The 10,685-nt window shown below is 37.5% G+C and overlaps 1 protein-coding gene across 1 annotated transcript in view; it reads left to right on the forward strand.

The window, feature by feature from the left end:
• Nucleotides 1–1,903, forward strand: part of LOC120514286 (polyubiquitin-like) — a 5,249-nt gene extending 3,346 nt beyond the window's left edge. The window contains exon 2 of the mRNA XM_039734599.1: nt 881–1,903. Within this exon, the coding sequence (XP_039590533.1) occupies nt 881–1,379 (499 nt within the window). The 3' untranslated portion in view covers nt 1,380–1,903. The remainder of the gene's footprint in view (nt 1–880) is intronic.
• The last annotated feature ends 8,782 nt before the right edge of the window (nt 1,904–10,685 follow it).

Consider the following 10,685-nt stretch of genomic DNA (forward strand, 5'->3'; position numbering starts at 1 on the left):
TGTGTTCAAATTTTAAACAACTGCATACAATTCGATTGCCGACAAAATCACGACTGAAGAACTCGTATTCTTCGGCGTATTAAATTAGATACTGGCGATATTTAAGCAAGCAGAATATTATTCATATTGCATAGACGAGAATTTTCAATAGTTCAGCATTTGCCATAAATATAAATAAATCTCAAGGCCAGACTTTTGATAGAGTTGAATATACCCGTTGACCACAGGTGTCGAACTCCGGTCATGGTGAGCCGCAGTGGCTGCAGGTTTTCATTCTAACCCTCTTCTTCATTAGTGATCAGTTTATGCTGCTAATTGACTTTTTTTTTGTCTTAGTTTTAATTAACTTGACTCGGCCCGGAGTTTGTCACCACTGATGTAGACTGGTAGCGAGTGAGTTAGGGGGGAATTGGGCCACCATAGGGCCACTCCCTCAGTGTGTACAGTATGTGTATGTGTGTGTATATATATATATATATATACTCGAGATATATATACTCGATTCCTGAGAGGGAGTGTAGTGAGTGTGTATGCCTGATGAGCCCAGAATTAGGGCGAAACACGTGTTGCATACTCTTTGCATTATTTGATAGTAAAACTATTTCAACCATATTTATATATATTATATATAATATCATGACTACACAAAATAATGCATGAATTTCACTTTGGGGGGAAAAAACTAGTTCAGGGACATAGTCTGCTAGTGCCTATCCTAGAAGGGGTGAAAGGCAGGAAAGAATAAAAGGAGAGGACCCAACAACGTTTGGATTAATAATAAAAAAATATGGATGGATGAATTCCTGTGCCTGGAAAACCAGAATAACCATAATGTTGAGTACTAAAATCTAGTGACTGAAATTTGTTTCTTTTTAACAGATTTAAGTTTTGAAAGTCTAGAAATTCCAATGGAGCTGACAGTAAAATTCCTCAATGGGAAAACATACCACTTGGATGTGAATCCCTCCATTACTGTGAAGCAGCTAAAGCGGCAAATAGAGAGCCAATCTGGATATCCAGCACAACGTATGAATCTAGCAGTTCAGAATGGATCGACAAATACTTTGGAAAAAGAGGACTGGAGACTTGATCAATATGGGTTGAAACCTGGGACTATTGTGACAGTGATCATCACCGAACCAAAGCCCATGCAGGTGTTTCTGAAGAATGACAAAGGTCAAACAAGAACCTACGAGATACAACCTGGTGAAACTGTCACAGACTTCAAGCAAAAAGTCTATCAGGGTGAAAAGGTTCCTACTGACCAGATGGTACTTATATATGAAGGAAAGCAGCTGGAGAATGGCAGAAAAATGGATGACTACAACATTCAAGCCAATACGACCATTTATCTCCAACTACGTCTCCGCGGAGGATAATAAAATGTCCTAATCCATCCCAGTATTTGTCATTGGCTGCAGTATTTACTTACTATTAAAATAATGAAAAGGAAGAAACCGGCACCTTTCACTTTTGCTTCTGTTCCTATTTGTAATAATAATATTGTAATAGTATTTTATATAGTTGTAATAATATTTAGGCTCAATCTAAAATCAGAAGTGTTCTAGAACTTAAAAGATTAGTTGAAAAAATGTAGCACTACATTTTTTTTATTTCTTATACTGTACATTGTTTTATATGAGGACACATTAATATATAAAGTGCATTGTTGTAATTAGAGTTGTTTTCTGATGTTTATTTAATATACAATTGTAACCCTCACTGTTTATTTTATTTCATGATAATCTAGTTTGTTCTACTGTTATATAATGCAGCTACAGTACTTATGCAGACTGCTGAAGTGAATTTGTATTCCACATTACTTTACAATAAAACTGCTGTTTCATAATATTGCACGTTTAAAGGAGACCAAAAAAATAAATAAATAAATCTTTTATCAAAATCTACTGGTTACATGCTTTGCTTTGGAGGCAGAGCCAAGAAAATAAAGGTATATTGAGTCTGGTTTAAAAGTAACACAAGTTAAATGTACATATGAAATACTGAATAGTTATTAAAATAAACATTTTACACTGCTAGGATATTCTGAAGGCAGCACTTGGACAAGAGTACACCGATAGCATCATTGAGATTGAGGGAATTTCAGGGCTGATTTTAAGGATATAAACAGGACTACTGGCTCCAATGACACAGACTTCTATCTTTGTGCATCTACTACTGTAGGTCAATCCAAGTGTGTCAAAAATATGATATGTGTTTACTGAATTTACTTGCAAAGCTTTTCATCAATTCCTTTTAATTTGTGCTTAAAGCAGTTGCTTGATGACAAGCACTAATGTGTGAATAAGGCTCTAATTTGGAAACATTGTCTGTCTTATTAATTTGCAAATCCTAGTATTTCATTGCCAGTTGACATGGAACAAAAACCTCTCCGAGTTGCATAAGGCATAGACAGAATATTTCCCTGGTTGGGGTGCAAATCGACAGGTTATATCTCACTTCTAGCTACGCCACTAGAGACACTTGCATCGAGCCTAATGTATATGTCTTTAAGATTTAGGAGGGAACCCAAAAGGAGCCTTTGAGGTTTTAATGTAACATTTATTACATGTCATAATATACCTGTACATAATATTCTCTAATTTACTTTATCCAGTTTTTAAATTTGGGGGGATGTTGCAAGAGCATGCTGGAGTCCAATCCCAGAAGAACTGGTTGCAGTGTAGAAAACATATTTATTTTATATATCTTTATGTCCCAAAATAACTAGTTTAGAAAGACTTGAAAAGAAGCCATGCATCAATCCACTGGAGTAGAGGTCACATAAACGCGTAAAAGAGGTTTAAGTGAGGAAGAATTCATTAAAATACATAACAAAAACTCGAGGAAACAATATTTTGCAAATTCAGTTGTCTAATTCCTGACTGTCACTACACCAGGCTTGGGATGATTTTTTATCAAAATATACATTTTTTACTATTCTAGAAACGTTATTCATCAGATGTCTGTAAAGAGAAACTACATTAAGTAGACACTTCCTTTTTAATTTATAGTGGAAGATGGTAAATGCCATATCCTGAGAGAGGTGATGTCTTGTTTCATTTTTAGGCTGATAACCTCACGGTGACAAAGCAAATCTGGTGGTGTCCTATCAATTATCTTTAGGCAATAAGTGCCACTGTCTGCTAGAGTGTGCATGCTAAACTGGCTGGTGTACCACCTAAAACAGGGTGTCCTGAGCCACAAAAAAATCAATCAACCTTGATAATTTGATTGGAGTTAAAATGACTTTATAATTATACAGTGTGTCCAAAAAGATAAAACCTCAAAGCACTAACAATAGATAGATAGATAGATAGATAGATAGATAGATAGATAGCACTTAGTACTTCAGTTCTATGTTTTCAGAGGTGATCAAGTAGAACAAAGGTCATGCAGCTGTAAATGTAGCATTGTGCATTGACAACAAAGTAATAAGTTTGTCTTTTGTTCAATAAACTCCTGACAGCAGCCTGTATGATGTCACTTTTCAGTTTCATTTCTGCTATAATGCTACCTATCACCTTCCAGGCTGCTTCCTTGTAGCTCAGCTCTCAGAGATTGTCATGTTTATTTTACCTGTCTGAGTACATACTTTATGACTTGGGAATTTCCACTAATTGAAACAGTGAATTTTGTCCTCTAATGATAATAATGTAGACTTAATAACCCTTGGAGTTGAGCAATTAACTACTTTTTTCTGAACGGTGGACATTTTACATTAGAAACATTTACCTTGGCCTTGGTACCCTTGAAGATTTTTTTCCAGCTTAATTTATTTTTTCTGTTCTTATCATTCTTTTCTGTATGATCGTGTCAGAGTTTGGTCTGCATTGCCGGCAGTAAATCAAATCAATTTCCAGTGAGAGTTGGACTCCGCATAGGCTGCCCTTTGTCACAGATTCTCTTCATAACTTTTATGGACTGAATTTCTTGGTGCATCCAGGGTGTTGAGGGGGTCCGGTTTGGTGGCCTCAGGATTGGGTCACTGCTTTTTGCAGATGATGTTGTCCTGTTTGCTTCTTCAGGCTGTGATCTTCAGCTCTCTCTGGATCGGTTTGCAGCTGAGTGTGAAGCGGCTGGGATGGGAATCAGCACCTCCAAATCCGTGACCATGGTCCTCAGCCAGAAAAGGGTGGAGTGCCCTCTCAGGGTTGGAGCGAGATCCTGCCCCAAGTGGAGGAGTTCAAGTATCTCAGGGTCTTGTTCACGAGTGAGGGAAGAATGGAGCCTTGAGATCGGCGGCGGATCGGTGTGGCATCTGCAGTGATCACGCTCTGCCTTGGTCTGTCCTGGTGAAAAGGAGCTGAGCCATAAGGCAAAGCTCCCAATTGACCAGTTAAACTACGTTCCTACCCTCACCTATGGTCATGAGCTAGGGTAGTGACTGAAAGAACAAGATCCACGAACACAAGCGGCTGAAATCAGTTTCCTCCACAGGGTCTCTGAGCTTTCCCTTCAAGATAGGGGTGAGAAGCTCAGTCATCCGGAGGGAGCTCAGGGGTAGAGCCGCCGCTGCTCCGCATCAAGAGGAGTCAGATGAGGTAGGTCAGGCATCTGATCAGGATACCTCCTGGGCGCCTCCCTGGTGAGGTGTTCCAGGCCGCTCCAACCGGGAGTAGGCCCCGGAAAAGAACCAGGACATGCTAGAGGGACTATGTCTCCCAGCTGGCCTGGGAGCGCGGGATTCTCCCGGAAGAGCTGGAAGAAGTGGCCAGGGAGAGGGAAGTCTGAGCCTCTCTGCTCAAGCTGCTGCCCCTGCGACCCGACCTCGGATAAGCGTAAGAAGATGGATGGATGGATTGATGTTCTTATCATCAGACTTATCTTTAAATATTTAAAATACTATCTTATATATAAACATCTACTCATAGAAGTGTGTGTGTCTGTTTGGCCCGGAAGTGAGAGGTAGAGTCTGGGTAAGAGCTCCAGGATACTCAAGTGAGGCCAGCACGTCAACAAAACGATTCCTCCGATGAAAGAGTCACTCGCTTAGTGGCTAATACAGAAGTGAGGCAAGCACATCAACAATATGGTATCCCTTTTACTTTTCCTGCTAATACTAATACATAATGAGGCAAGCACGCCAGCAAAGGAAACCTCTGAAGAAAGACAGTCACTCAGCTGCTAATACATAAATGATGTGAACGCGTCAACAACAAAATCCTCCTACAGAGATGCCCAGAGTAGTTCCGTCCAATTACCTGATATCTCTACATTTCATTTTTTTTCTGACGATTTAAATACTTTCTTGGACCCCGGACTTTTTACAGCACAGGCTTACATAGCTAGTATATATATACTGTATAAGAACTGTACATTTCTACTAAGTATAGATCTATGTTATGTAAGCTCATATTGACTTATTTTGTATTTATTCATCATTATTTATACCTAATTTAATTTTAATTTACTTGTTACTATTTCTTTGACAATTTTGTGAAGCACTTTCAAATTATATCCTATGCATGAAAATCCATCCAAAAATGGGCTATAAAAATAAATGCTGTTGTTGTTATCTACATTCTGTACTGAAAAGACAAATTTCTATCTAAAGTTGTTTTATATGTATATCTATTTTAAAAAAGCCTCTTTTTGTTCTCTGGATAGGATACCACAATGTAACAGAGCACTGAATGGACTTAATACATGAAGAGAAACTGTTATACACCCCATATGGACACTGAGAAAAACATGAAACTCCACAAAAACAATCATCTGAAAATGAAACTCAAACAGCTGGAGATATGAGGTGACAGCACAAAATGCTGTGCCACTTTGTCATTTCTTGTCAAAACAAACGGAAATTATGAAGTGTTATTATAGAATTAGAGCAGAAACAAGACCTGAATTAACGATACGATTATCATCATCCTAAGAAGCTGATAACAATAATAATTAAACTTCAATGGAGGAAGTGCATTGATGGTGAGCTTCTCCCAAGTACTCTGTGGAATGTGCTCTAGTCATGATGAAGTTATCATGCGACAAAACATTCGAACTTTATATATGGTAGAAAATAGGAAATATGTTGAAAAATACATTGTGTTTAGCTTTACTGGTATTTGTCTAACTGGTCAACCCTTGCATATAATATTGATTTCAGCCAATCCAGCGTGAAATGCAGTTTTGAAAAAAAAAAAAAGATTTTTTATTCTAATTTTTATGAATTCTTTTTTTTAAATTTTATTAATTTTATTGTAATCATTCCAAACAAATATATCAATTTTTACAAAAAATAGAATTGAAAACAAATGGACCCCAACCCCTGAGAAAGAGAACATGGCCAACAGAGTAAAAGTTAAAGCATGTAAACATACCTAAATTGACGAGTTTACTAGGGCAATAGAGATGAATGGAGAAGAAAAAGAAACGAGGAGAGAATTACTTCCTCAGTGCTTTAAGAGCTTATTCTAAAATATTATTGATTAAATCCTGCCAGGTTTTGAAAAGGTTCTGTACAGATCCTCTGAGTATTTGATTTTTTCCAATTTTGAATAGTAAAAAATAGGTTACTCACTGACTTAAAGAGAAGAGTTAGGATTTTTCAAGTTTAGAAAAATAAGTCTGCGTGCAAACATGTAGTAGATGCAATCGCAGTTTTTTTGTCCTTCTCCACTTTAAACCCATCTGGAGAAACACCAAACACAGCTTTAGTGGGTTAGGAGGGATTGTGACATCAAGGCTGTCTGAAAGGCACTAAAAAATTTAATTTTTATGAATTCTTATCAGTTATGTTCAGAGGTAACATAAAGACTTAAGTTATTTCTGATCCATTATATTCTGTAAAAATATATTCCAAGAGCAGGTACTGTTTGTAGTTTTGTCCATAATAACCGAGTTTGTGCTATGACTGCTTCTTTGTTTATACAATGAGAGGACTGGCAGGTGAAGAGCCCCACTCAGGGTCTGGACGAGGGCCTAGTCTGGCTACATCACATTTCAAAATTCAACATCTTAGCCATTAGGAGACCACTTTTGTAGACTAGCTATATAATACATACTACTACAGTCCCTTCCACTGCTCTCAAAAATAAATGAAAACAAAAAAGAGCTATTAATAATTGCTATAGATAATAGTTACAAGAGAGTACAGCCAAATGAAGATGCAGAATTCCAGAGTATGCTACTGATGTATCAATTTTGTAATTAGCGCTGCATTTTGCAATATTTGGTGTCGGAGGGGTGGGGGATTTGGACAAGACTTGCCAAGCAGTCTGCTATTTCTTTGTATAATCTGGCATTTCCTGACTAATTCAATGTCCAAATTAAAAACTTTAAACCAATAGATGATGTTTCTTACAATGGGAAAACCAGGTCAGTTTGGCGTTTCTAATTAACCTAACACACACGATGATACAAACACTGAAGGAAAACCATTCACAGAAGGAAAGAACTTCATTCATACAAACGGTGATTGGGTTGAATTCTAACTTGGGCTGTCCGGCAACACTCTTTCATAACATTTTCTACACAGTCATTAACACCTTAATAATTGAATATGTATAATAAGGCTAAATGTCATCTTACAAATATAGCTGTATGGTGAATTTACTAGCATGAATGTTAATACAGGTGAGCTACTTGAGTATTATAAAAAGCCTTTTGCATTTAATGACCCAAACTCCGATGCATTTTCCATGCCCAACAAAATATTTTAAGGAATCCTGCCTTATTGTGAACAGTCCGGGTTTTTTCCTTTAGGGGAATTTGCCGTTATCACAACAGGCACAGTAAATCGAAAAGAAAACTCGCATATTTGAATCGAAACTGTTCATTTAAAAATATGGAATGAATAGTCCGCTGGGGGAGGAGAGAAGGAAACCGAAAATCTCATCGAAGAGGTTCGGCTCATGACGTCACTGACTCGAACAGCCAATTAGAAACAAGGATCATCCGCACCAGTGAAGATTCTCAAATCATAAACAGACGCACACGCAGCACAGACAAGCGGTTTATAAAGCACCTTACAGCGTGTACTAGCCGTAAAGGAACTTCGAAGAGGAGCTCTAGCCGTCAAGCTACAGGTATTCTTTTTTATTATTTATTTCCAAATGCAATTCCAGTTTGTAATAACGTAATTATTGCGTTATAGTATTGTATTTGATGCCTGATATAACTATGGTTGCTGACACGTAGTAAACGTTTTAGCACCCCGAATTACAATTCAGTTAGCTCATCGATGGGCTGGACCGGTACGGAAGGGTATTAGGATCACGGTGAAAAAAAAATCTAAATGTCGAGATTAAAGTCGACATGTTGACTGTATTCTCGACATTTCCACTTTTATTCTAGTAGTTTATTCTGTCAGTAGAATGTCGCAAAGTAAACTTCATCTTAAAATGAATGTTTAATTTACTAGATTTTCTCAAACCCCGTGATAAATTAATGTAGCACATTAAATGCTTTATATTAAGTGTTCCCCAACCCTGTTGTTAATTTATACGCGCTTCTTAAACAGACTTCCTTTTCCACTGAGAGACGCCGGCAGCGATCGCCGCACATTGACTGATATTTCTGCTCAATGAACATTCAAAATACTAAAATAAATAGTCGCTATCTTTTTCACGATGAAATGCATTAAAGCATGTATTTAATTTAATACTATTAAATATGGTTGGCGGGGGCACGGTGGCATTAAGGAGTTCCCAGGTGTATGTTAAGTGTAGAAAACTTTATGGCAGGTGTGACGAGGCTCCAAAAAACTTGATATAGCAATGGGTATCGCACAGGTTTAACTGGAATATCGTGTAAATGTTGGGTTCGTGATGTGGTGATCGAAGACACGAATGCAGAATTCAATGGATGTTCTTCTGGGCGGGCTTTCTTTGATTGCATGCCTGCTGTCTCTATCTGACGTAGTAAACCTCCAGTTCCTATCCTTCCTTTTTCTTTCTCCACATAACCAATCACCACACGATAAACGTCTTTGTGAAATTAAAACTAGTTATACTGTAAACTTAGACCGCAGAGTTTTCAGGACGTTAAATGTATTAACGCATGTGGGGCACAGTGGCGTGGTGGTTGCACTGCTGCCTCGCAGCAATGGGGTCCCGATTGTGTTCTCTGCCTTTGAATTTGCATGTTTTTCTGGTGAGTTTCCTTTCAAAGTCATGTAGGTTGTGAGATTTTATGTATTATTGACCCTGCTACTGTATGTGTTGCACGTATTCACCCTGCGATATGCTTTAATCTCGACATTTAGATTTTTTTCTTCACTGTGTCCGTATTTTTTTCACCGTGGACCTAATACGCTTCCGCAGACCGGAGATCAATTGTGCGTGAATTTATAATAAACGTTCCAACAAGTGGGCCTGGTCATTTCTAAAGACGTTTTATTGTTGTTTTTTAAGAGTGGACGGTTTAGGTGGACCAACACTTTACACCAATATGGGCAACTTTATCTTTAAGTGGCTGGCTCAGACTATTTTAGTAGATCGTACGGATCTGAATGGAGCTCACTTTATAGGAAGAAGACAAGTTGAGAAAAAATACACTAAAAATTGAAATAATATGTGATGCAAAGTTAATTTGCTAAGTTAGGCTATTCCTGCAGAAACACCTTGCTTCTCTTCACAATGAACTAATTAAATATAGTTAATAATTTTTAATTTCTCTCACTTTGCAAATTATGTGCTCAAGATAAATATTCAAGTCCCTTAATGCAGGATGCCTTTACTTATCATTTCCACTTGCTACGAATTAGTATTTGTAGCATCTGTGATCTTATTTTTTTTCTTAGATTTTAGTGTTTTGGCCCAGCCTCCCTCAACTGAACTAGCTGGGTTTTCCATGGATATTCCATACAAAGACGTTGCAATAGAACCATGAAGCTTAACTTAAAGAATTTGTGGAACCACAGGCGCCTTCACAAAAGAACTCGCGCGGACATTCATAACACACACAAAGGCAGTTTTCATGCTTTCTAAACTGAAACTGAGCATCATCAGCTCACTATCAAAGACAAGTAAAAGTTCAGCTTAATGTAAATAGTACACAAGTGTTTTTTTTCTCATACTGATTTTATTTTTCTAAAGTGACCTCACTCACACATAATTATAGTAATTTATACATTGTCTTTAATTATATAAGCAAATCTGTTCTGTCTCTTTAAACTGCAATGGGGGGGGGGGGGCAGATAATTGCTTAAGTAACATCAGAAACATTTTCTAAGTCTATGAAAATAATTCTGAAGGCTGTTTCAACATATAGCTACAATGTTTTTTATATATAGGGGTCTTTCTTTAGTGAACACCATACGAGACAGATTATGACCTTATAATATTTATTCTTAACAGATTTAAACTACTGAAGATAGAAAATGGACTTGAAAATAACATTTTTGACTGGAAAGTCAATTCTCCTTACAGTAAACCCATCAACTACAGTGAAAGAGTTAAAGCAGAAAATTGCACAACAGACAGAGCATAAAGCCGAACATCTGAAGCTTGCAGTTGTAAATGGACAGATGCTTGAACTCGTAATGGATCACTGGAGTCTCACTCAGTACAAGGTGCAGTCTGGGAACACCGTGACAGTTCTCATCAGAGAGTCCATACAGGTGTTTCTGAAGAATGACAAAGGCAAGCTAAACCCATACGAGATCAAACATGATGAAACTGTCAAAGAGTTCAAACAAAAAGTACATCATAAAGAGGGGATCCCACCAAATCAGCAGAGACTCT

This window comes from Polypterus senegalus, chromosome 1 (genome assembly GCF_016835505.1).
Source record: "Polypterus senegalus isolate Bchr_013 chromosome 1, ASM1683550v1, whole genome shotgun sequence".
Lineage (NCBI taxonomy): Eukaryota > Metazoa > Chordata > Cladistia > Polypteriformes > Polypteridae > Polypterus > Polypterus senegalus.